Source organism: Salvelinus namaycush, chromosome 31, assembly GCF_016432855.1.
Source record: "Salvelinus namaycush isolate Seneca chromosome 31, SaNama_1.0, whole genome shotgun sequence".
NCBI lineage: Eukaryota > Metazoa > Chordata > Actinopteri > Salmoniformes > Salmonidae > Salvelinus > Salvelinus namaycush.
Window position 1 is genome coordinate 36,856,689 of NC_052337.1, and position 26,327 is coordinate 36,883,015.

Consider the following 26,327-nt stretch of genomic DNA (forward strand, 5'->3'; position numbering starts at 1 on the left):
TTCGCTGTTGACGTTTAGACTGGTGTTTTGCGGGTACTATTTAATGAAACTGCCGGTTGAGGACTTGTGAGGCATCTGTTTCTCAAACTAGACACTCTAATGTACTTGTCCTCTTGCTCAGTTGTGCACCGGGACCTCCCACTTCTCTTTCTATTCTGGTTAGAGCCAGTTTGCTCTGTTCTGTGAAGGGAGTAGTACACAGCATTGCACCAGATCTTCAGTTTCTTGGCAATTTCTCACATGGAATAGCCTTCATTTCTCAGAACAAGAATAGACTGATGAGTTCAGAAGAAAGTTCTTTGTTTCTGGCCATTTTTAGCCTGTAATCGAACCCACCGATGCTGATGCTCCAGATACTCAACTAGTCTAAAGAAGGCTAGTTTTATTGCTTCTTTAATCAGAACAACAGTTTTCAGCTGTGCTAACATCATTGCAAAAGGGTTTTCTAATGATCAATTAGCCTTTTAAAATTATAAACTTGGATTAGCTAACACAACGTGCCATTGGAACACAGGAGTGATGGTTGCTGATAATTGGCCTCTGTACGCCTATGTAGATTTTCCATAAAAAAGCAGCCGTTTCCAGCTACAATAGTCATTTACAACATTAACAATGTCTACACTGCATTTCTGGTCAATTTTATGTTATTTTAATGGACAATTTTTTTTGCTTTTCCTTCAAAACAAGGACATTTCGAGGTGACCTCAAACTTTTGAATGGTAGTGTATATACTAGACCAGGCCTGGGCAAATGCCGTATGCGGCCCGCGGAATCATGCTCAGATCACGTAAAGAATTTGTGATAGTAAAGTTTTGAAAAACATAATTGTTATTCAAATTAAAAGCCCAATGAATACTCGCCTATGTGTAATGATTTAACTCCCACAGCTTGTGGGACATTTCTTTTCAAGGCACGTATAAATAACTGCGCGAGGACAGACTGACAGGCTGACACACACGTCACAGTTACAAATAGGAGCTAGCTAGAAATTGTGCCAAAATTATTTTTTTAAAGATTTCAAAGAAAAGGAAAGTAGACAATGAATATTTGGTGTTCCAGCAATAGTGGACATCAAAATATTTCTTTATTGAGGTATCAGGGAAAGCTGTGTGCTTAGTGTGCAAAGAGAGCATCGCTGTCTTGAAAGACTACAACTTGTTCCGACACTTTCAGACAAAGCATGCAGAGAAATATAGAAATATGTCTTCTGAGCAGAGGGCAAGTGCATCGAAAGAATTGCTTTCTCAGTTGCAAAAGCAGCAAGAACTTTTCACAAAACTGCATTCAGCAAACGACGGAATTGCAAGAGCTAGCTATGTACTGTCCCACAGAATTGCTAAACATAGCAAGCCATTCGCTGAGGGCGAATTCATTTAAGAATGTTTAATTGACTCTGCAGCAATACTTTGCCCCGACAAGAAAGAGCTGTTTGAAAATGTTTCCATGTCAAGACAAACAGTGACACGGCGTGTTGAGGACATTGCAGAGAATATAGAACAACAGTTGAAATACAAGGTAAAGGATTTCACCTATTTCTCCTTGGCCCTGGATGAGAGCAGTGATGCACATGACACGGTGCAGTTGTTGATATTCTTACGAGGCATAACCCCAGACTTTGAAATTACAGAGGAGCTTGCTTCAGTGCAGTCAATGAAGAGTGCCCAAACTTGACAGGAAAAAACATTGGCCTTTTGAAAAGGATACAAGATCATGTAGCTGAGCTGAATCCAGATCAGAATTGTTTTTTTTCCTGCATTGCATTATTCATCAGGAGGTGCTCTGTAAATGTGTTCTGAAAATGAGTCATGTTGTGGATACAGTCTCAAAAGTGGTCAACTTCATAAGAGCAAAATCTTTAAACCACATGCAGTTTGTCTCACTGTTGGAGACAGTCAGGTCATGCAGATCTCCCCTACCACACAAACATGAGATGGCTGTGTTTGGGAAAGGTGCTTAAAAGGGTGTGGGACATGAAGTCAGAGAGTGCTGAGTTTTTGCAAATGAAAGGAAAATATATGGATTTCCCTCAACTACAAGATAAAGAATGGTTGGATGATTTTGCCTTCACCGTGGACATCATGGCCCTCATAAATGAACTGAATTCCAAACTACAAGGGAAGGGCCTTTTTGCACATCAGATGTACAGCCTTGTCAAAGCTTTCAAGGGAAAATTACTCCTCCTGACCCGTCAAGTAGAAGCCAACAATATCACCCACCTTCCCACACTACTAGTCTGTTCCCTATCAGATGACCACCGGGAGAAGTATACATCGCTGCTGCGTGCTTTGAACGGTGAGTTTTCTCGTCGTTTTGAGGATTTCAAAGTGTTGGAAAATGACATGCTGTTGGTTTCCTCTCCTTTCACCTTCAATGTGGATAACGCTCCCACTGACCTGCTGTTGGTTTCCTCTCCTATCACCTTCAATGTGGATAACGCTCCCACTGACCTGCTGTTGGTTTCCTCTCCTATCACCTTCAATGTGGATAACGCTCCCACTGACCTGCTGTTGGTTTCCTCTCCTTTCACCTTCAATGTGGATAACGCTCCCACTGACCTGCAACTTGTGCTTATTGATGTACAGTCTGATGCAGTGATTGGAGAACTATTCAAAACAATGTCACTGACGAGGTTCTATGCATCTCTCGATGAACAACATTTTCAAAGATTAGGAGTCATGCTCAGAAGATGTTTGTACATGTCTGGGTCAACCTATGTATGTGAACAGACATGTTCAGTGATGAAATATAACAAGTCAAGGCACAGATCATCTCTTACTGACTCTCACCTCTCAGCAATCCTGTGCATAGCGACATCAGAAACTACACCTGACTTCACTGCTCTAGTCAATGCCCATCAGAGACTTCACTGCTCTAGTCAATGTCCATCAGAGACTTCACTGCTCTAGTCAATGTCCATCAGAGACTTCACTGCTCTAGTCAATGTCCATCAGAGACTTCACTGCTCTAGTCAATGCCCATCAGAGACTCCACTGCTCTAGTCAATGCCCATCAGAGACTTCACTGCTCTAGACAATGCCCATCAGAGACTTCACTACTCTAGTCAATGCCCATCAGAGACTTCACTACTCTAGTCAATGCCCATCAGAGACTTCACTGCTCTAGTCAATGCCCATCAGAGACTTCACTGCTCTAGTCAATGCCCATCAGAGACTTCACTGATTGAATAGTTTAAATGTAATGTTGAGCTCTCTTTCTTGTGTTTTTGTGCATACCCGTTAACAAGAGTTCTGTCCATGTTGCTGAATGCACAGTGTACTTTCCCTGCTGCTACTCACTGCTACTCACGGTTTATTATCTATGCATATTAACTTTACAAATTACGTCGACTAAACTGTACCCACGCACATTGACTCCGCATTGGTACCGGTACCCCCTGTATATAGTCTCGTTATTATGTAATTGTCTTGTGTTGCTTTTTTATTATTATAATTTTGGATTTTTTTTACTTTAGTTTATATTAGTAAATATTTTCTTAACTCTATTGAACTGCATTGTTGGTTAAGGGCTTGTAAGTAAGCATTCCATGATAAGGTGTACACCTGTTGTATTCGGCGCATGTGACAAATACAATTTGATTTGTGATGGAGACTTCTATGTCAGTTTGAAATAATCATATTTATAACCGACATAGCAGAGTAGATGTGAATTTGTAGGACAGTTGAGCATCCTGTGTCAACATTCTCCAATGTGCCTTGCCTGTCTCTACCACAGATTGAGAGGCATGACCGCTGTGCCTATGACTACCTGGAGGTGAGAAACGGGAAGTCAGAGAGCATTCCACTGCTGGGCCGATTCTGTGGCTAAGACAAACCAGATGACATCACGACCAGCTCCAACCAGCTCTGGATGAAGTTTGTGTCTGATGGGTCAGTGAACAAGGCTGGATTTGCTGCAAACTACTTCAAAGATCGGAGATCAAGAATAATGTCCATCTGTGACTAGTGTTAGTGATGATGATGAGATGCCACAGGATTGGGTAATTTTGCACCAAAATCCTTTACAACATTTACTACCAGCGAAGAATTTGTCATAATATATTAGTTCACATTAACATCTGTGGAACCATCTTCTAACATGGCTGACTTATGGAATAAAAGAGTTACGTTACGTCTTCCTCCGCATATCAGTTCATTTGATATACTTAGTATTTGTGGGCTTTAGATGGAAGGCAGGATGTCCACCTGTGTGTACACAATAAAAGTTTGAATAGTTTTACTTTGGCCATTTGCATTATGATGTTGTGGTTAGTGTACGCTGCTTCAATGGGAGGGAAGTCTGAGGGTTTCTTAGAAATGTTTTACTCCATTTTCTCTTTTTCCTTCATGGGATTTCACTACGGCCTTTCTGGGTGAAAGAGATGGAGTATATTATGAACCCTTTATTTCCGTCGACTGAAAATACTATGTGAAGGAAGTGATGGCTTCCTCTGGTTCCTTTCTTCTTAATGGCATATCATCACAGCTTCCGTGGGTGGTAGAGCTGAGCAGCGCTGTGTGAATACCCTGGGCAGCTACCGATGCGCCTCTGGCCCTGGCTTTGAGCTCACCTCAGACAGGCACAGCTGTGAGGGTGAGTGCAAGGGGTGCTTACTTATCCATCTCCTAAAAACACCGCCAATGTAGTATGAATCCCACAACTTCACCATCACTGGACGGTCTCAAGGTGTTAAACAACTCAAGCCACAGTCTAACATCACCAAATAACCATCTGAGCAATTGTCATAATGAAATAATGAGCTTCTCAGGAGATAAGTATCCCAATAGTGACATCATTGTAGTTAAAAAAAAACACTAATCAGTCCCTGTCTTCTAACTAAATGTTGATATTCTTTATCACTTGGACATCAATTGGACACATACTTATTTATGAACTCAGTGTCTGCCACCTCAACAATCATCCTTTATTCGAGGAAAGAGTGTGTTTTTATGAGTCATACCACTTCATCACAGTTGTATTATCAACGAGGCACTAAATGGATTTTGAAAAAGCTAGGATACATGCAAAGAGCCTTTTCACATATTCCAGAGCAACAAGACCTTATTCAAAGTAAATTATGAAAAGTATTCCATCAAGCTTTGATTGGCATCTGAGGATACATTCGTTTTTTATTTTTTTAACTTAATTTTGCATCAAAAGGACATGATTGCACTTTGTGTAGTATACATTTTCCCCTGCTAGCGCTAAAGTTATTTTTCTTTCCTAATGCCACTCGAAATATGGTATTCAAAATTACTCTACTTAATGATAATGGATGCTTATTTCATTTTGTAGAGCTGTAGTCTACACCCTAGTGCATATTGAATAACTGAACAACATACAGTTCCAGTCAAAAGTTTTAGAACACCTACTCATTCAAGGGTTTTTCTTTATTTTTAAAATGTTCTACATTGTAGAATAATAGTGAAGACATCAAAACTATGAAATAACACAATTGTAATCATTTAACCAAAAAAGTGTTAAACAAATCAAAATACATTTTATATTTGAGATTCTTCAAAGTAGCCACCATTTGCCTTGATGACAGCTTTGCACACTCTTGGCATTCTCTCAACCGGCTTCATGATGTAGTCACCTGGAATGCATTTCCATTAACAGGTGTGCCTTGTTAAAAGTTCATTTGTGGAATTTCTTTCCTTCTTAATGTGGTTGAGCCAATCAGTTGTGTTGTGTCAAGGTAGAGGTGGTATACAGAAGATTGCCCTATTTGGTAAAAGACCAAGTCCATATTATGGCCAAGAACAGCTCAAATAAGTAAAGAGAAATGACAGTCCATCATTACTTTTAAGACATGAAGGTCAGTCACTACTAAAGGACACCAATAATAAGAAGACTTGCTTGGGCCAAGAAACACGAGCTATGGACATTAAACCGGTGGAAATCTGTCCTTTGGTTTGACGTGTCCAAATTTGAGATTTTTGGTTCCAACCACCTTGTCTTTGTGAGACGCAGAGTAGGTGAACGGATGATCTCCACATGTCTGGTTCCCACTGTGAAGTATGGAGGAGGAGGAGGTGTGATGGTGTGGGGGTGCTTTGCTGGTGACACTGTCTGTGATTTATTTAGGATTCAATGCACACTTAACCAGCATGGCTACCACAGCATTCTTCAGAGATACGCCATCCTATCTGGTTTGCGCTTAGTGGGACTATCATTTGTTTTTCAACGGGACAATGACCCAACACACCACTAGGTTGTGTAAGGGCTATTTGACCAACAAGGAGAGTGATGGAGTGCTGCATTAGATGACCTGGCCTCCACAATCACCCGACCTCAACCCAATTGAGATGGTTTGGGATGAGTTGGACCGCAGAGTGAAGGAAAAGCAGCCAACAAGTGCTCAGCATATGTGAGAACTCCTTCAAGACTGTTGGAAAAGCATTCCAGGTGAAGTTGGTTGAGAGAACGTCTAGAGTGTGCAAAGATGTTATCAAGGCAAAGGGTGGCTACTTTGAAGAATCAAAAATCAAAAATGTGTTTAACACTATTTTGCTTACTACCTGATTCCATGTGTTATTTCATAGTTTTGATGTCTTCACTATTATTCTACAACGTAGAAAAAAAACAAAAAAAAACAACCTTGAATGAATAAGTGTGTCCAAATATTTGACTGGTACTGTAGGTGGGACCTGACGTTCTCATTAGCCTCACTTACTGTAGCAGTTTGCAACCTAGTGAGCTCTCTCAGAGTAGTACAGAATATCAACATTTAGTTAGAAGACAATGATTGATGACAGCTTTTTAAATACAATGTTCTCAATATTGGGATACTTATTTCCTGAGAAGCTCATTATTCAATTAAAAACCTTGAGACTGTCCTGTGAGTGGGATGGTGAAGTTGTGTGATTCATACTACATTGATGGTGTTTTAGGAGAACTAGGGTCAGAGGCACATTGGTAGCTGCCCAGGGTATTCACACAGCGCTGCTCACAGCGCCCAATATCAGGCTTGATATTGAAAGGCCCTTATCACCCAGAAAGGCCGTATCCATCCATCCATCCAGGAATTACATAAAGCCCTTGACATCCTATTTTACATGGCTCATGAAATCAAAGAGCTGGGGATATGATCTGTCCTCTTGGATTACTGAGCTGTTCGGCGATGTTTCTTTTCCAGCCGGCTGTGATCATGTGGTAAGCAGTGTGTCAGGCATCTCCACCAGCCCCAACTGGCCTGAAAAGTACCCCAGCAAGAAGGCCTGTACCTGGGCCCTCTCTACCACCCCAGGCCACATCATCAAACTTCTATGTTTACTGCTAGTGTCATGACAAGATTGGCATTGTTTTAATAGCACCTGTTATGTCATGCTTGTAATTTACATTGTAACAGTACGTAGACATTATCAGAATAAGGTTCATGTAGATTCTTACCACCTACCTCGCTGAATCTTCATACAATTTTCAGGTTTTCAAAGAGATCGACATGGAGGCTCATTCGGAGTGTGCCTACGACCACCTGGAGATCTACAATGGGCTGGGCCCCCAGTCTAGGATGCTTCCGTGGCACCAAGAAACCCTCGCCAGTCATCTCCAGCGGCAACAAGATGTTCCTGAGCTTCTTCTCTGACAACTTAGTCCAGAAGAGAGGCTTTGAGACAGTGCAGGTGACACGTACACTGGCATTTGGATTTTGTGACACCAGAAAGGAAAGGACTGAAATGGATCATTCTTATTTGTGCACAGGGAGATGTGCGAACTTCTATCATGGTTTTTTGATTTCAGAGAAATTTGAATAATCAACTAATATTGATTATATAATCAATTATTCAACCTTTTTCATTTAGGTCTGGTCAATCCACTGCCATAGCCTATTTAAAATATTGATAATTAGAATAAATAATCCATCAATCTCAGCCGACCAGTTAAGAGACTTTGGAGACTTTATCAGTTGGAGACTTTTATCTCCCTCAACAACTTTAAACATCTGCTATCCGAGCAGCTAACCGATCGCTGCAGCTGTACATAGTCCATCGGTATATAGCCCACCCAATTTACCTACCTCAGCCCCCATACTGCTTTTATTTATTTACTTTTCTGCTCTTTTGCACACCAGTATCTCTACTTGCACATGATCATCTGATGATTTATCACTCCAGTGTTAATCTGCTAAATTGTAATTATTCGATTTATTGCCTACCTCCTCATGCCTTTTGCACACATTGTATATAGATTCTCTTTTTTTCTACCATGTTATTGACTTGTTTATTGTTTACTCCATGTGTAACTCTGTGTTGTTGTCTGTTCACACTGCTTTGCTTTATCTTGGCCAGGTCGCAGTTGTAAATGAGAACTTGTTCTCAACTAGCCTACCTGGTTAAATAAAGGTGAAAAAAATATTTAAAAAAATAAAAAGAGGTGTTCATTGATCTTAGCAAGGTCTTTGATCCAGTTGGGCTCATTTTGTCTCTCAAATCAATCAAAAAGGCTTGCGTTATCCCAAAGACAACTCCAATTACAGGAGGTTGAAAAGGATGGGCCACAAGGATTTGATCCGGGGACCATTGTTAACCTCCTTCATCGTTAATGACAGCTTTGTGTCCACTGATGCAAATTTCTTCTTGTATGCTGATGGCAATATTTCTGGTTTTTGTTTTGTTTGTAATTATATTATCACTAAAGTACAGTACATTATGTTAGTAATGCGTGAACAACATATGTGGCTTTGTCAGGACCCCTGAATAATGAGAGGATTCATCTCAAGGAATTAATCCTGCATAAATTGAGGGTTACAATGGCCATGTTGCCATCTGGGTCTGTGATTAGTGGTCTCTTTCAACTCACGCGTATAAAGTTACACAATACCACAGGGAATGTAGTGGAATTTTTTGGGGGAAAATAACTGGCTCTCAGAGAATTATGTGTTGCTAAATTGCACATTCCATATCTGAATGAGTTCCTTCTCTGAGCCTCGGTCTCTCATTTTGTGGCTGTGCGTTCTCAGAGTGTGGAGGAAGCATTAAAGCTGAGGTCAAGACCAAAGATCTTTACTCCCACGCCCAGTTTGGGGATAACAACTACCCAGGGGTGTCTTACTGCCAATGGGTGGTCTCTGCTGAGAAGGGCTACAGAGTAGAGCTCATATTCCAAACCTTTGAGATTGAGGAAAAGGCAGACTGCAGCTACGACTACGTGGAGCTATTTGACGGTGCTGATATCAAGGCCCCAAGGCTTAGCTGTTACTGTGGATCTGGGGTAAGGACGACCAAAGGTTTCAGTACACCTACTAGACTGTAACAGCTACTGTACACATTATTACTGTATGTAGCGTTTCACAAAATGCCAGGGGTGTTTGCATACTTCTAAAATTTAGAAGTGTAAGATTATTTCTCTCTCTCTCTGACTCTCTCTCCTCTCTCTCTCTGACTCTCTCTCTCCTCTCTCTCTCCTTTCTCTCTCTGACTCTCTCTCTCTGACTCTCTCTCCTCTCTCTCTCTGACTCTCTCTCCTCTCTCTCTCTGACTCTCTCTCTCCTTTCTCTCTCTGACTCTCTCTGACTCTCTCTCCTCTCTCTCTCTGACTCTCTCTCTCCTCTCTCTCTCTGACTCTCTCTCTCCTCTCTCTCTCTGACTCTCTCTCTCCTCTCTCTCTCTCTGACTCTCTCTCTCCTTTCTCTCTCTGACTCTCTCTTTCTCCTCTCTCTCTCTCTGGACTCTCTCTTTCTCCTCTCCCGCTCTCCTCTCTCTCTCCTCTCTCTCTCTCTGACTCTCTCTTTCTCCTCTCTCTCTCTGACTCTCTCTTTCTCCTCTCTCTCTCTTCTCTCTCTCTCTCTCTGACTCTCTCTTTCTCCTCTCTCTCTGACTCTCTCTCTCCTCTCTCTCTCTCTGACTCTCTCTTTCTCACTCACTTTCTTTCATCCCCCTGAGGACATCCTACTCTGCTGGGGATGCCATTGTTATGTAGTTCTGATGTCACCAGCAATAAGAAGGGCTTCCAGGTACGGTACACCAGCGCAAGGTTCAAAGACCCTTTGCTCATGAACCCCTCTTCCCCAGACTTAAGAGGAGAATGTGCACCCCAATGCTTTGATACTCCCAGTTCCCTAAGAGCAGAAGGGGCTTGGATAGCTGTCCCCCCACACTCCACCCACCGCCCAAAGCCACCCCCCTTACCCTCCAATCACAACTGTAAGGAGTGAAGCCATGCAGCAATAGACAGTGTTTTCAAGTTTGTATCATTTAGATTAGGGAGGGTGAATGAGAGGGTGGATATGTGGGGGAGACTTTAATTTAATTCCCCCCAAAGATTTTCATTTTCTCAACTAAAAAGATCCCACAGGCCTGTAAGGAACAGTGGTGTGGTGGTATTACTATACAGGATACACAATGGTCAGGGTACATATCTGTCTCAGTTGGTAAAGCATGGCAATGTTAAACACCAAGGTTGTGGGTTCGACTCCCACAGGGGACCAGTATGGGTAAAAAAATGGATCCACTCAATACTGTAAGTCGCTCTGGATAAGGGTGTCTGCTAAATGACTTAAATGTAACATGTTATAGGGACTAATTCCCAGTTCCCCGGCCACCTCCTAACTTGAAGCTCAGCTGAGCCTGATCTTCTTGGGAAGCTAGCCTTCCAACGTGGCTTTGATAAAAGCTTGATTCCTAAATATGACATTTTACTCTTGACTTTAATTCTTGGCACTGAAACTACTGTATATCATTACGGGTGCACATGAATGATAAGGAAAGACAGGGAGAACCAGGCAAATGTGTTTTGAGCACACAGTTGTAATTTGTATGGTCCTCCAATGCAGAACAGGGATGATTCCCCCCCCCCCCCCCTAATGTTAGCCGGACAAGAAAAACAAACATCTGTTGTCATTCTTTTCAAGGGCTAAGTTAATAAATATAGTGTAAGGTGGTGGTCTGTTCTTTTCCATTTGTTTTGATGATTTGGCCCAAATATATACTTCACAGAAGGACCAACATATTCATAAGTCCCATGCTGTCCTCAATAAGTGTTCCTAATGTTTGTTTCACTGTTCAGTTTTTAACCCAGTGTTCTTCTCTCTCTCTCTCTCTCTCTCTCTCTCTCTCTCTCTCTCTCTCTCTCTCCCTCTCCCTCGCTTACGCTCTATCTTTATTAATCCATTAAATCCATGAAACAATTACTGATTTATGTTTTTGCATCAGCCTGCATGGTGGAATGACAAACCTTTCCTTAAAGTGCTACTAATGGTATACAACATCCCCCCCTAAATGGTATACAACATTTCAATGTGCTTGTTTGAACTGCTCTCTCTCTCTCTGTCTCTGTCTCTCTCTCTCTGTCTCTCTCTCTCTCTCTCTCTGTCTCTCTCTGTCTCTCTCTGTCTCTCTCTCTCTCTCTCTCTGTCTCTCTCTCTCTCTCTCTCTCGCTCCACTGATAATAGCTTAGGCCTATGCCATTACGTTGAGTGCAGTTTCCTTCCAAAAATAACTTTTGAATAATACCGTTTTTTTAAATGAGATAAAGGCAAGAGGAATGGGAGGGAAGAAAAAGCGTATGAAATGTACTCTTGTGGAGATTGTACAGACATGTAACTTCTAAGTCTGATCTGCTAATCCTGGGCAAAACGTGGGTAGCACTTAATGTTATGGTACTGTACTGTACTGTATCCACATGTACTTCTGAGGTACCTGGTATGGTGCTAGTGGTGCTATGCTAGTATGGTGCTAGTGGTGCTATGCTAGTATGGTGCTATCCTAAAGAAACAAAACTGTTATTCAGTTGTTGTGTTTTTACCGCTTCTGCTTTGCAGACTTTCATTCAATGAATGTTGTATGATGTTCTGCAGACCGTGTGGCCAATCCATCTCCATTTCTGCTCCTGAATGCTGGTAGAGACTTTATAATTGCTTTTCACTTTATCTATAGTAGCTCTATGTACTATGTTCATTTTCAAAATGACTCACACGGACAAAAACAATTGTTGATGAGACAGTGACAGCTCCATTGTGGATAAGCACTTCTCTGACTTGCACTATCAGGGATTTTTAGGAAATGGTCCGCATCTTAAATTGTACTCCAATAATTTGGACCATTACTCAGCTCAGTAAGAAAAGGACACAATCACACAGAAAACGCTATTCAAATGACCTCTTAATTAGTTTTTTCTTTCCTGTACTCTGATATTCACAAACAGAAGTGTGTTCATGCTTGTTGCTGTTTTTTGCTAAGACTGTTCATATCAAAAAAGGGTTATATTTTAACACAGAGACACAAAACAAATGAGTGTTTATTTTGAACGATATCTTGCAGTGTACTGATGATATCCAACATTTATATGAAAAGTATAATCATGCATTGAAAGTTTCTTATCCAAATAATTGGCGCACCTTTGTCTCAAAATACTGAACTGCCGTACAATGTAGACAATAAGGCAATTTTGTATTCATCATTCAGTTAACACCAGGCCCATACAATTTACGCTGTAATATTGCAAAAGGTTATTGTGCATTAATAATAATGATGATAAAAACATTAAACAAACCTTGATGCTGAAGCTCACTGACCCCCATCAAGATGACTTCAGTAAGATATTGAGACATTTCTGAATTTGTACAGTTGGCCTACTTACTCGTTAACATCTCAAAACAATATGGTAGTATTTTGTGTCATTTTTTAAATGTTGCATATTATCTGACAGTTATACTCTGAGGGAGGTTTAGCACCAGTATAAGGCTCGCCTCAGGCTTTGCGATGTGTAGATGCGTGCCGCGGCTGTCAGATTTTGGGAAGGAAAACTTTGAGGGGCTCATTCTCATGCACTTTATCCAGGAATCCCAGGTTGAAGTAGGGGTACAACGTCTCTGTGAAGGTTTCACGGAAGGTATAGAGATGAGTCATGCTCTCTGCATTGTAGAAAGACACCAGACCCCTCTTATAATCCAGATACACCCCTATCCTAGCCAGAGGCTCCTCAAGTGACAGGACAGTAGGGGGCGATGTACAGGCCATGTACTGTATTCCATAGGACAAGGACAGGGTCCAGAAGCCGTTGGATGGCAGGGCTTTGATGACCCCCTTCCTGGATACAGACTCTCTGGCTACCCCCACGGTCCACACAGTGCTGCTGTACACCTCTATCTCCCAGTAGTGACGGCCGTGGGTGAAGCCCTGACTGCCCAGTAGGGACAGGGCAGCGTTGAAGCGGTGAGGGTTGTCCTGGACAGAGTGGTTGAAGGTCTGGTAGCGGACACAGGTGAGGGATGAGGTCAGGCTGAGCCACGGGTTGGCCGTGCTCGAGTTTAAGGTGATGGCAGCTGGAACTGAGAGCAAGGAAACCAAGTATAACATTCCATAATACAGACAAAAGTGGTACAGCAGTGTCCTTCTCAATGAAACAGTTTAACCTTCTATCTAAAATAAGAAAACAACAATTAAATTGTCAATTCTGTGTAGTAAAGTCTGTGAAAATCACCAGTGTTGTGTTGGAGACCAGCTAAAGCGAGACCAATTCAAGAACAAGATCGGAGCAAATCGAGTCCGAGTCAAGACCAAGACCAGAGGGGGGAGGGTGAGACCGAGTCAAGACCGAGACCGGGAGGGGGAGAAGGGGTCCGAGACGGAGTCAAGACCGAGACTAGCAAAATGCGAGTCCAATTAAAGACCATGATTGTAATTTTTTCATATCACCACAATAATAACAGTTCAAAATGTCCAGTATTTCTGTGTTCATATTACAGGACAACATATGGATTCTTAAGACATTCAGAATAGTAAATAATGCATGCTGAGGGAAAATAGAGCCACTCAACCAATGATTACTAACCCAAACACAGTGGGGAACAATGGGCCTTCTACGCCTTCAGAGAAGGTTTAAGGATTTATAAAATAATTATTATAATAATAATAATTATTATATTATTATTTTCAAAGATAGTTCTGATTTAATCTCTTCATTTTTGTAAAGGAAAGAGTTAACACTGAAGAGAATTCCAGATGTTTTTGCTGGTCTCTGGGGGAGATAAATCTAGCTAGCTAATTTAGCCATTGGCTAGGCCATCAGAAGCTAGATAAAGGCATCTGCCATTTAACTGTATTAGGGAAAAATGTTGGAGTGACAGTGGAATAAACCAATCACATTTTGACTTAATGAGGGGGACCGTTTTTACAACGGTCCCACTCATTAAAGTCCAACAGGTCACTGCGTAATAGCGAGCAGTAGTTTCCCCACAGTCTAGCTAACTAGGTTTTGTTGTCGGCTAGTTTGCAGCGGTTGCAGCAGGTGTTATCAAAGAAGATGTTGTTGATCATTCGTTAGCTTCTCCCTTTTCAAAAATAACTTTTAACAAGAAGTTACGTTTTAAATGATCATCATCTGGTGAGTGGAACTGTTGTTAGCCACCTCTTTAAAAATAATTTATGTGTGTGAAACATTGTTGTACTTAAAGTGGAACTGACAGCATTTTAGAAACATGAAATCTTATTAAAATCTGTTCATATACACCCCCAGGAAGAATTACAAATAAACATTCTGACAAGCGACCACTTAGATATGGTCATGTTCATGTTTTCATAAATTCGTAGAATGTTTGGGAAATATAGAGCGGGAAAGTATCCGTGAGTTTGGGGAATTTGGGCTCCTGAGTGGCGCAGTGGTCTAAGACAATCCAGGCTGCATCACATCTGGCTGTGATTGGGAGTCCCATAGGGACGGCACACAATTGGCCCAGCGTCGTCCGGGTTTGGCTGGAGTAGGTCGTCATTGTAAATAAGAATTTCTTCTTAACTGGCTTGCCTAGTTAAATGAAGGTACTAAAATAAAATAAAATCATAGACACTGCAGTATATAAAAACATCTGTTTTGTCCAGGACCGGAGTCTACACAGACCAATGCGACATAGCCAATCAGAGCTAAGGTAGACCTTCATACAAACAAGCCATTTGCCACACCGGCCGCCATCATTCACGTTGAACTGGACTGTGTATTTACAGGCAGTTGCAACAGCCCGACTTTAGATCATTAGAACGCATTCGCCAAAAGCCACAAAATACACCCAAATGGATTTCTGGATTTGGGAACTGTTGATCAAACAACCATGAAAAGGTAGGCTCTCTCTCCCTCAGTTATGCGCATCAACAACAACAAGATCAACAACTATTGCTAGCCAGAGCAAAATTTGCTAAAATGTAAGGAAAGTACACTAGATACTGTAAACCCTCTCATACTTTTCCAGCAAGTTGGCTGTCAAAATTGCACTCATAAACAATGGAGAATTTGTAGCCTCCTCGTCCTTCTGCAGCTTGCCTGCCAATTCATGCTTGTTGGCTAGCTTTCTAGCTAACTACTTCCAGACATAAATGTATCTCACTCTGACCATTTTACTCACCGTAGCAGAGCTGGTTAGGCTTTATACATGTTATCTAGAGCATTCTTAACTACTATATTACTTGTTTTGCCTATGTTTATTCAGCAGGTGTTGCGCGTTTGTAAATTCATCAGTTGTTTTGCGCTCTGTTACACAGACGAGAGTGCTCTGGAATCAGAGTAGATAGTCAGAATGAATTTGTGAACGCAAGGGATATGTTCATTTTATAACAGTTGCTCAAGTTCTTGCTAGCTAACAAAATGACACCAGCATCTCTAGCTGTGTACAGTGCATACGGAAAGTATTCAGACCCCTTGACTTTTTCCACATTTTGTTAAGTTACAGCCTTATTCTAAAATTTATTAAATATATTTTTTCCTTCATCAATCTACACACAAAACAGGTTTTGTATTAAAAAAATGAAATATCACATTTTACATTCAGACGCTTTACTCAGTACTTTGTTGAAGCACCTTTGAAAGCGATTACAGCCTCAAGTCTTCTTGGGTATGACACTACAAGCTCAGCACACCTGTATTTGGGGAGTTTCTCCCAGGATCTGCAGATCCTCTCATGCTCTATATCAGGTTGAATGGGGAGTGTCGCTGCATAGCTATTTTCAGGTCTCTCCAGAGATGTTTGATTGGGTTCAAGTCTGGGCTCTGTCTGGGCCTCTCAAGGACATTCAGACACTTGTCCCGAAGCCACTCCTGCGTTGTCTTGGCTGTGTGCTTAGGGCCATTGTCCTGTTGGAAGATGAACCTTCGCCCCAGTCTGAGGTCCTAAGCGCTCTGGAGCAGGTTTTCATCAAGGATCTCTCTGTACTTTGCTCCACTCATTTTTCCTGTGATCCTGACTACTCTTCCAGTCCCTGCCACTGAAAAACATCCCCACAGCATGATGCTGCCACCACCATGCTTCACTGTGGGGATGGTGCCAGGTTTACTCCAGACGTGACGCTTGGCCTTCAGGCCAAACAGTTCAATCTTGGTTTCATCAGACCAGAGAATCTTGTTTCTCATGGTCTGAGAGTCTTGAGAGTCCTTTTGGCAATGATTGTGATTGTCTCTTTGTTTCATATCTGCAAAGTAGTTAAAACACTGTCAGTTCCAATTCAAACTTTAAGTTACCGGTTACTTGGTGTGTTAAACATGCAATGGGAAGTAATAGTATCGATTGGGAAATGCTTAATGGTTGTGTTTTTGTATTTTTATGATTGGGACCTACTGGCTTACTGTGTCCGAGTTTATGGACTGCTTATCCTTTAATATCATTCTGTGTGTGACTGCTGTCTTTCCATCGGCCCTATGCAGTGGTGTAGTTGTGCCTGAGAAGTGGGTATACTCTAATTTTGCCAAAAAGTTCCTAAATGACCCGCCCAGAGAAGGAAAGGCACCCTGTTTGAAAAATCATGTTTTCCTTCGTTTTTTTAATGAGTTTTCCAATAGATTTGTCAGATTTTTACACTCAAAATCACAGAAAAAATAGAAAAATGTGATGGTCTAAGTCCGCAAAAATGCTTAAACCACATCCAGAGCTGGTCCTGACTTCCCTGGGGCCCTAAGCAAAATTCTGCCAAGGGGCCCTCCTACCTGACCCGTGAGCCATGTAAACCATTTGCCATTGCCACAGTCTCACCTAACCCACCAGCGTTCCCACTACAATCCTCCCTCCTTTAAAAAAGTTTGCTCCATCAGTCAGTCTAAGAATAAGTAGACTGATACAGGACAGAATGAGGTATAAACAAACAATATGTATTGAATATAATATTTTCTATAGAATCTTAAGATAAGTGAATATTAACATTAACATAAATAAGAAATTGTAATTAAATGTAGAAAATAATAAAATATAACACTGAGCTTTGGCTCTGCTGCCTGGTAATTAGTCCAGTCCTCACAATATTATACAATTAGCTTTGTCTATACAATGTAAACATAAGCCTATAGGCTATGGCTGCAGCTATATGTCTCAAAATAGTCAAATAAAACCTATACAGCTGTGTGATTAACTTTGGCTCCCTCTACAGCCTGGGTATTTTCAGCATCCGCATGGGCACCAGTCTATCTGGACTGTCTGGAAGAAATTGAGAAAGTATGTCACATAGTTAAGCAGTCATTTACACAAATGCACTTCTGCCATACAATCTTAAATGTTCCTAAGTGTGTAAACATTTGAATGTTTGAATTAAAGTCTTACCGTCAAAATATTCCTCTTCTGCACTTTCTTGAGGCAAAATCATCAATGATGTCATCATAGGACATGTGTTTCCCCACGTCATGATTTATGCTCATGATGGCCAGACTCTCAAACGTTCCTGTGACATGGAAGACCTCAGGTAGCTTTTGATGAGCTTTCATTTTGAAAAGCTCCTCTCTGCCGATGCTACTGTTACTGGTAGAGTGACTGCAATTCGTAGGGCTATCCAAAGGTTAGGATAGAGTCTCTCCAGGGTTTTTTTTCTCACAGAGAAAGGAAAGCAGCTCAAAGGCAGTCATCTTATCTGATGGCAGATCAGGTAAATTCTGAATCTCGTGTGCCAGGTCCATTCCACTGATGTCACAGTCATCTCTGAAGGTCAGATGTTTTCAACTTCCATGCAGTGAGCCTTTAAAGATTCCCTGGACATCTGAGGCAGTGCTGAAGTTCAGCAGCACTCCATATTTGGTTTTCACCTGGTTGAGTGTTTCAAATCTCTCATCCATGGATGTCACAGCAGAGTCGACCACAATGTTGAAGTAGTTGACTTCAAGGTTTTTCATTGCATCAGTCACTGGTTCATCAGGAGCCTCATAGCTGAAATGCCTTTTGCTGTTTCTCAGTTTCTTCTCTTTCAGAACAGCCTCCACATTCATTTCTTCACAAATGCTTTTGGATGTTTTCTGCGCCTCAGAGAATCCAGTTTCCCGGTATGTAGTGATGGAGGCCTTTGCATTTGAGATTAAATTCACTGCGATATCCAACTGCATTGAGGCGGATTGGAGGAGCTTGTTCACCCTGTTTGTCAATGTATCTGATGCTGGCTGTACACCTCTGGTTGTACTAGTACTGGCTGAGGCTGCCTGTACTTCACCTGGGTCTGTGTTAGTACTTGCTGAAGATGGCTGTACTGGGTCTGTGTTAGTACTTGCTGAAGATGGCTGAATTGGGTCTGTGTTAGTACTTGCTGAAGCCAGCTGTACTGGGTCTGTGTTAGTACTTGCTGAAGCTGCCAGTACTGGGTCTGTGTTAGTACTTGCTGAAGCTGCCAGTACTGGGTCTGTGTTAGTTATCTTTTCCGAGCAACAGTTTATAAACACCGTTGGCGTTTATCAAACGTAATAAATAGTTGCATTTCAGTCTCACTTTTGTCAGGCACAAAGTCACAGAACACAGCCCTGGAAGTGGCTGGCAAGCAAGCAAGACACAAACAGACCAAGAAATGCACTGCCCAGCTAGGTTAGCAAGACAGACAGACTAGAGAGAGATGCACTGCCCAGCTAGGTTAGCAAGACAGACAGACTAGAGAAAGATGCACTGCCCAGCTAGGTTAGCAAGACAGACAGACTAGAGAGAGATGCACTGCGAGCTAGCAGATCAACTTAACGTTACTGTTATTTGCTGAGATCAAACTTGGAGAGGAGAGAACACAAGTTTACCTCATTGCTGTTCCCACAATTCACTCTCATTATGTTTTTTTTCTTTCTCTTTTCGTAACCAGAAGGATAGTTTCGCTTCATCCTCTCATCCAAGTTGTAAACATTGACACCTGCTTTGACACGAGGGGGAGGCGGTGCCCTTGCGTAATTTGCAGGCCCGCCCGGCTCTGACCACATCAATCTGTCAGGGCAGGCCTCCCCAGTGGGTGGGCCTCTGTCCACTCAGACTTATCCATGTCTACACCCCTGATGCAAATAGTGCATGATGACAATTGCGTATCACAAATAGCCTACTAACCAACACTTCGGACTAAACATTTTCAATACCTGGTTTGCATACCCATTGTTGCTTTAGTTAAGCATTTACTGGTAGATATCATGAGTTGAAATGTCTTTCCTACCCTACAGGGTACCGATGTCATTCTTCTGTGAGCTGCTCCATTCCAAAACCAGATGACAGCTGCAACACTCTTGCTGCCTGCAGATGATATTCCTCTGAAACTGGGCTATGTGTGCGGCGAGCATGTGAATATATTTCATGTGCTTTGTGTCGTATCTTTGGCTATGCCGGATTAAGTGTTATGACATGCTATTCTATAAAATACTTTCTCCGTAATTAATATTACCTGATTGCGCTAATCATGTAAATGTAATTAACTAGAGAGGAGGGGCACCACGAAATAATATTTATAGAGCTGTTATCTTCCGAATAAACTCTTAAAGACCTAGTAATATTTTACATCAATAGCAGTCAATATTAATCGTCACCTTATTTCAGTCTCATCTGAAAGTTGTAAATTCTTGGTTATCTTCACGAACCCTGGCTAACAAGTTGAATCAGCAATACAAAATTGGGTTTAATTATTTATTTACTAAATACCCAACTAAATCACACAGAATTACATATACACAGAATAAATCATACCTTGATTACAAATTACGTCATAAAGGAAAACGTCCCTAGCGGGCGGAACAGATATGACAGCTTGTTACACGAAAGAAAAAGGGCTGGGTTTGAGTGAAAGAGCGGGAAGACTGAGGAACAAAGGGCGAAGGTGTGCTATCGTAAATACAATATCTTATGCATTCTAAATTACCGCCCATTTGGAAAAGGAAAATGCAATAAATATTTACTCTGAGCTGCGCTTCAGTAGGTTGGTGGTAGATGGAAGGCCGTGTTGCCAAACCGGGTCCTTTGTCCTTTGAAGAATGTCTCTGCTGCTGCTGGTAAATTGAATACGTTGTAGTAACGTCGTTGGGTGGTAGACGGGATACTCTGTCTGTCCTAATTTACGTTTGCAGCTGCTGTTGCCAACTCAACGTCTAGCAGGTATCACTTCTATAGTGAATAAGAGTTCAAAGTTCATACCATTCGCAACCAAAGCTCATGCTGAGGTTGGCTTAGTTCTGTAGTTGACATGTTATCTGAACCATTCTGACATTGGACCGTCGTCCTCACATCCTCGGAACAGGAAGTTACATTTTCGTCAATGGCTTATATAGTGGAGGGAGAAGGGTGTGTCTGAAAAGTTTATAACCCATGTCTCTTCACAGGGATCGGCCACTGGTTGAGCAGAGCCTTAAACTTATGAAAACCCAAATCTCTCATTTGGAAACTAAAATTACATTTAATCTCTTCACAAATAATTTCATATTCAAACATTTGAATTAAACAACAATTCCATGTGAATCCGATACCTCTGATGTGCAGACTTTCCACAGTAGAGTTTATGTCATTCTATCATTGATGAGAGTGTGCCAGATGACAACCGAACTGACATAACATAACTTAAGTACCACCGAAAAAGGTTCACTTGGTCGGATTACCAGAATATAGTTCATTTCCCCCCAACTTCTGATGTTCCCAGAATCTCTATGTTAACCAAAGGGGCTTTCTAATGTCACATCAGTAGAGTAGGGAGAGGAAAGGGGGGGGGGGAAGAGGTATTTATGACTGTCATAAACCTACCCCCAGGCCAACGTCATGACATTTGCGATTGTGTAGGCTACTTTGTGCATGATTTCTCTATTATACTACATAATTGATAAGTCGTATACCTCCACTACACTACTTTGATATGCATCAGTAGGGATTAAAAAGTGAGTATAAGCAATGCCCACTGGGGAAAAAATAGCATATACCCTCCACTACACCACTGGCCATTTGTGTTTTACCAAAAGTGCTCTCTCCTACATGAGTACGCTGGTATTATGGTTGCTGTCCTTTCAGAATCATGAACCTGTCACACAGTGAAGGCCTATATGTTCGCCACTGTACTAACCTGTCACACACTGAAGGCCTATAGGTTCACCACTGTACTTACCTGTCACACACTGAAGGCCTATAGGTTCACCACTGTACTAACCTGTCACACACTGAAGGCCTATAGGTTCACCACTGTACTAGCCTGTCACACACTGAAGACCTATAGGTTCACCACTGTACTAACCTGTCACACACTGAAGACTTATAGGTTCACCACTATACTAACCTGTCACACACTGAAGGCCTATAGGTTCACCACTGTACTAGCCTGTCACACACTGAAGGCCTATAGGTTCACCACTGTACTAACATGTCATACACTGAAGGCCTATAGGTTCACCACTGTACTAGCCTGTCACACACTGAAGGCCTATAGGTTCACCACTGTACTAACCTGTCACACACTGAAGGCCTATAGGTTCACCACTGTACTAGCCTGTCACACACTGAAGGCCTATAGGTTCACCACTGTACTAACATGTCTATAATAGATATAAAGGCTGTTAAGATATTGTTTCAAAAAAGGAGTGTATATATTTGGCCTGGAAAAGAGGTTTTATGCGCTGACTGAATGGAAGCTGATAATTGAGATTTTTTTACTCCACTGGTCTCAAGAAGAAATTATGAGTCCTCGCTGTCCGAAACAGAGTCAAGACCTAGTACAAATGTATCCGACACAGAGACAACACAGAGACAAGACCGAGACCACATCTCGAGACCGTACTACAACACTGCAAATCACCTACGTTGCAGAGCAAGAATAGTAGCTGAAAGCTCCTGAACTCCTGCGTGCTGTAATTGACATTCACTCTATTCAAGATGAGTTATTTAAATTACAGTACCTGGGTAGATGCTTCCTTTCAGTGATTTCCACACTCGGTACTGCAGGGGCCCTGCGAACCGCCCCTCACACAGACTAGGAGCCGTGAGGGTAGGCTTCTCAAACTTCGGAGACGGCCTGCCAAAGACAACACAAGCTTTAGACAATACATATCAGAAACAGGAAAACCCCATTATGGAATAACATGGTGAAAGCTAAAACGGCCCACGTCACGCCATGCTCTCACCTCTGGAGCAGGGTCTTGATATTCTGGGACGCGACAGGAAAAACAGAGGGGAGAGAGGGATAATTAGCTTTGGCAGTGGTTAACAAGAGGAAAAGCAGTGTTCCATATGACATCAGTGTCTGAGCTAATGCTATCCCACCCTCTGGGATCTCCCCGTAGTTGGGGGAAAGTCCCTGGGTCTGAGCCTGTTCCTATAATCTCCTTATCCTCACCATTGACCAGGAGTGAGGTCATGGGCCCACATTCTGCCTAAAGTGTTCCTCCCTCACTCTGGGGTCCTTCTGTAGAATGTCTAGAATAGATACTTACTACATTATTATAGCAGATATAAATGCCTAGAAGTGTGCAAGCTAGGTTTGTCCTCACATCCATATTTTTGTTCAAACAGCACATGCAAATAAACAAAATCTAACCTAGAAATCGTTCAGTGTAGTCATTCGTTCAAGAATAACTCCAGTAGGTAAACAGTAGCCCTGTCCTGTCTCACCCGCAGCAGTGTAAAGGGGTCCTGCACCCTCAGATTGTCCTCGATCTCGTTCAGGGCCTTCTGCAGACGGCAGACCTCCACACAGAGCAGGGCCTTGTGTTCGTCCAGTCTGATCAGCTCCATGCGCTCCACTGTCTTCAGCTTCACCTGCAGCAGCTTCTCCTCCTGGTAAAGGAACTGGTGCAGGTCGCTGAACTGGGCCTCGATGCGCTGCTTCAGGTCCGCCGTGTGCTCCTAGTTTGAGAAGATCAAGGTTTAAGCGCAATATATAGATTGTTATCAGGTGTAGGTATGAGATACTATAGTTTTTCTTACCTTGAGCTTCTTGACCTCTTCCTCAGTCTCTCTCTCACACTGCAGGGCCGTGTTCAGCTCCCCTTTCAGAGAGTCCATGGAGCTGTTGAGAGAAGCCTGCATAGCCAGAACAAAGCAGCAGCATTACTGTAAGTCGTCATCAGCCTTCTGTTCTCTACAGTTCACCAGAGCTCATCCACGGTAAATACAGCCCTGGGAGTGAGGCTGGCAAAAAACACTGTTACGGGAAAAGAGCCGGATGCAACTTGAAAGCAGACGAACAGCGGAGGATAATGAGCAGTTTGTCGTACAAAAATAAAGTGACACCTGAAGTGGTATGACAAATCATTGACATTTTAGTTGTTGATGCCAAGTCACTTCAAGTTTTTCTGTGCTATGTTTGATCCCCAAAAATGTTTTGCTTCAATTCCTCCCATGCATAATACTCCATCCATGGCCCAAAAATTGATTTTCCTGTCCTCAATTCCTTTGGCTTATTGTACATATTTTGCCCTATGCTAAGCCTTTTACAAGCATTCTTTGTGAAATTTAGCAGTGTAAAAAGGCAACAGAAATCAATTAGAATTTGGATTTACCCTGTATCTCTGCTGTGCCTCCTGGACACACACCATGGTGTGGTTCCTGTGCTCCTGAGAGAGTCCACACACCAGACACACCAGCTCCTGGTCCTCCTCACAGTAGAGCTTCAGCTCCTCTCGGTGCCGGACACAGCGTGGGGCAGGAGCAGGGGCAGAGCTCCTCTCTGGTACCCCCACGTCCCCCAGCAGCCCCCCGCTCTCCTCCAGGCCCTGGCAGTAGCTCTCCACTATGTTGGCCACGATGCGGTTGGGCCGGTAGCTCTGGCCAGGGAACACCTTCCTGCACTGTGGACAGGATCCAGATCCACCCTGGACCTGGCCTCTGGGGCCCGCCCAGTAGCCAGCGATGCATGCCTGGCAGAAGGTATGGTCGCAGGGCAGGAAGACAGGCTGCTTGAAGAGGTCCAGGCAGATAGAACAGGTCAGGTCTCGGCTGAGTCGCTGTGCTGAGCTCTTGGATACTTTCCCAGCCATAGTAGACTGCCTAGGCTTTTCCTTTGTAGTTTGCTTTGAAAGCTCCCTCTCTCTGTATTTAAAACTTTTCTTAGCGGATTTCTCCACCTCAACGTTGTATTGAGACGTTAACTGGAGTTTCTCCACCTCTCAGGTATTCTTACTCCATATGTTCATTCCTTTTATCAAACTTCTCTTTTGTTTATGCTGGATTTGCAGCTGTTTAGACGTCCTCCTTCTCCTGAGTGTTTGGCTCCTATTTCTGGTCTCCGGTCTGACTTGGCTCAGTCTTCCTGTTTACTGTGGGAAAGGAAGGGGCTGGTGAGGAGGCGGCCTCTGTCTCTTGTTCCATCCCAAAAAGGCAGGGGTGATTTTTGTGCCCCCTTCTAAACTCCCCCTCTGACGTCAGAAGTTAGGGCGGTGTGTGTGTGGGTGTGTGTCTAGGGTTGTGTGTGTGTGTGTGTGTGTGTGTGTGTGTGTGTGTGTGTGTGTGTGTGTGTGTGTGTGTGTGTGTGTGTGTGTGTGTGTGTGTGTGTGTGTGTGTGTGTGTGTGTGTGTGTGTGTGTGTGTGTGTGTGTTTAGGCCTACATTGTGCAAATTGTGAGTCAAAACAGATGTGCCCTATTTTCTCTTTAGCTGGCTGGAAAAACAAAATGGTTGAAAAAAAACGATCAAAACACCAATTACTGCAAATGGTTATTGACAGGGCTAGGACAATGGCAAGATAACAGGGCTGGGTAACTTCCTGGAGAATGCAGCTACAGCCAACTCCTGCACAATGAGATTGTAGAGAAAACAGCCATCACTGTTCCTGGACAAATATGAAGTTTTAAGTCTGGATTGCCCTCTAGCAAACAGGTTTTCCATCATTTAAGTTTCCAATAGAAGTGTATGACGTTATTAGTCTAGTTCAAGCAATTATGTTAATTTATAGTACCAGTACAGTGTCAGCCTGCGCTAGCTACATTCTATTAAAGGCCCAATGCAGCCATTTATACTGTAAGTAACTTACTGTAATAGATAAAGGGAAAAAATGCTTTTTAACTAAAACTATTTCTCAAGCAAGAATTTAGCTAGGAATGTTTGTTGGGAGTGGTCTGAGTGGGGAGGGGAAACAGAAAACTAGCTATTATTGACAGAGGTCTGAAACTCTTAATCAATTTACTGCATGGTGATGTCACGATCGAAAGCCGGAACTCCTGCCCATGCAAACCTGCAGATTAGAAGGTCCTGTGTAGATTGTATTTTCAACAAGCAACAATCAGGAATAACACTGATCAAATTTTTTCACACTTTTTCAGTGTTAGTTTCATCAGCTGTTGTACAATATGATATAAAACACAGGAAAAACATACTTTTGACTGCAATGGGCCTTTAAGTTCACTCCACTGTAGACAAACACCTTGTCAAACACTATGGGTTGATTTCATACTTTGAGCATATGCTCTTTTTTATTTCTACTACCTTAAGCACAGCATGCATGAGTCATACTACCTTAATTGTTCATGGCTCTAATACACTCTGTTCTGAAGATGTATCTACCTTAGACTCAGGTTATGCTATTATGCAGGTTATGAACACAACATGCAACCATTTCTCCAAGACGCTTGACAGGGTACGTATTTACACTGCTATTGGTGTTTAGTGTTCCAAACATCAATAATAATTAGCCTACTACTTGTTAATTAAGGATCGAACCCTATTTTCAATTTTCGTCTAAAATGACGCCCAACTCTAACTGCCTGTAGCTCAGGACCTGAAGCAAGGATATGCATATTGTTGATACCACTTGAAAGGAAACACTTTGAAGTTTGTGGAAATGTGAAATTAATATAGGAGAATATAACACATTAGAACAAAACATATGTTTTTGTAATTTTTTTCATCTTTAAAATGCAAGAAAAAGGCCAATACATGACTAGGTGCAATTTAGACTTTGGCCAGCAGTGTATGTGCAAAGTTTTAGACTGATCCAATGAACCATTGTATTTCTGTTTAAAATGTATCAAGACTGCCCAAATGTGCCTAAATGGTTTATTAATTCATTTTCAAGTTCATAACGGTGCACTTTCCTCAAACAATAGCATGGTATTATTTCACTGTAAAAGCTACTGTAAATTGGACAGTGCAGTTAGATTAACACGAATGTAAGCTTTCTGCCCATATCAGATATGTTTATGTCCTGGGAAATGTTCTTGTTACTTACAACCTCA

General features: G+C 42.2%; 1 protein-coding gene and 1 pseudogene across 1 annotated transcript; one reads left to right on the forward strand and one right to left on the reverse strand.

Moving 5' to 3' along the window:
* The first annotated feature begins 750 nt into the window (after nt 1–750).
* LOC120025588 lies at nt 751–10,153 on the forward strand (annotated as a pseudogene).
* A 2,063-nt stretch (nt 10,154–12,216) lies between these two features.
* LOC120026257 (zinc-binding protein A33-like) lies at nt 12,217–24,381 on the reverse strand. The gene is made up of 6 exons (XM_038971081.1): nt 23,659–24,381; nt 23,084–23,179; nt 22,769–23,002; nt 22,282–22,304; nt 22,057–22,172; nt 12,217–13,267 (listed from the first exon to the last, which is right to left on the reverse strand). The coding sequence occupies exons 1-6, from the start codon at nt 24,133–24,135 to the stop codon at nt 12,723–12,725; spliced, it is 1,491 nt and encodes a 496-aa protein (XP_038827009.1). The 5' UTR covers nt 24,136–24,381; the 3' UTR covers nt 12,217–12,722.
* Between the last annotated feature and the right edge of the window lie 1,946 nt (nt 24,382–26,327).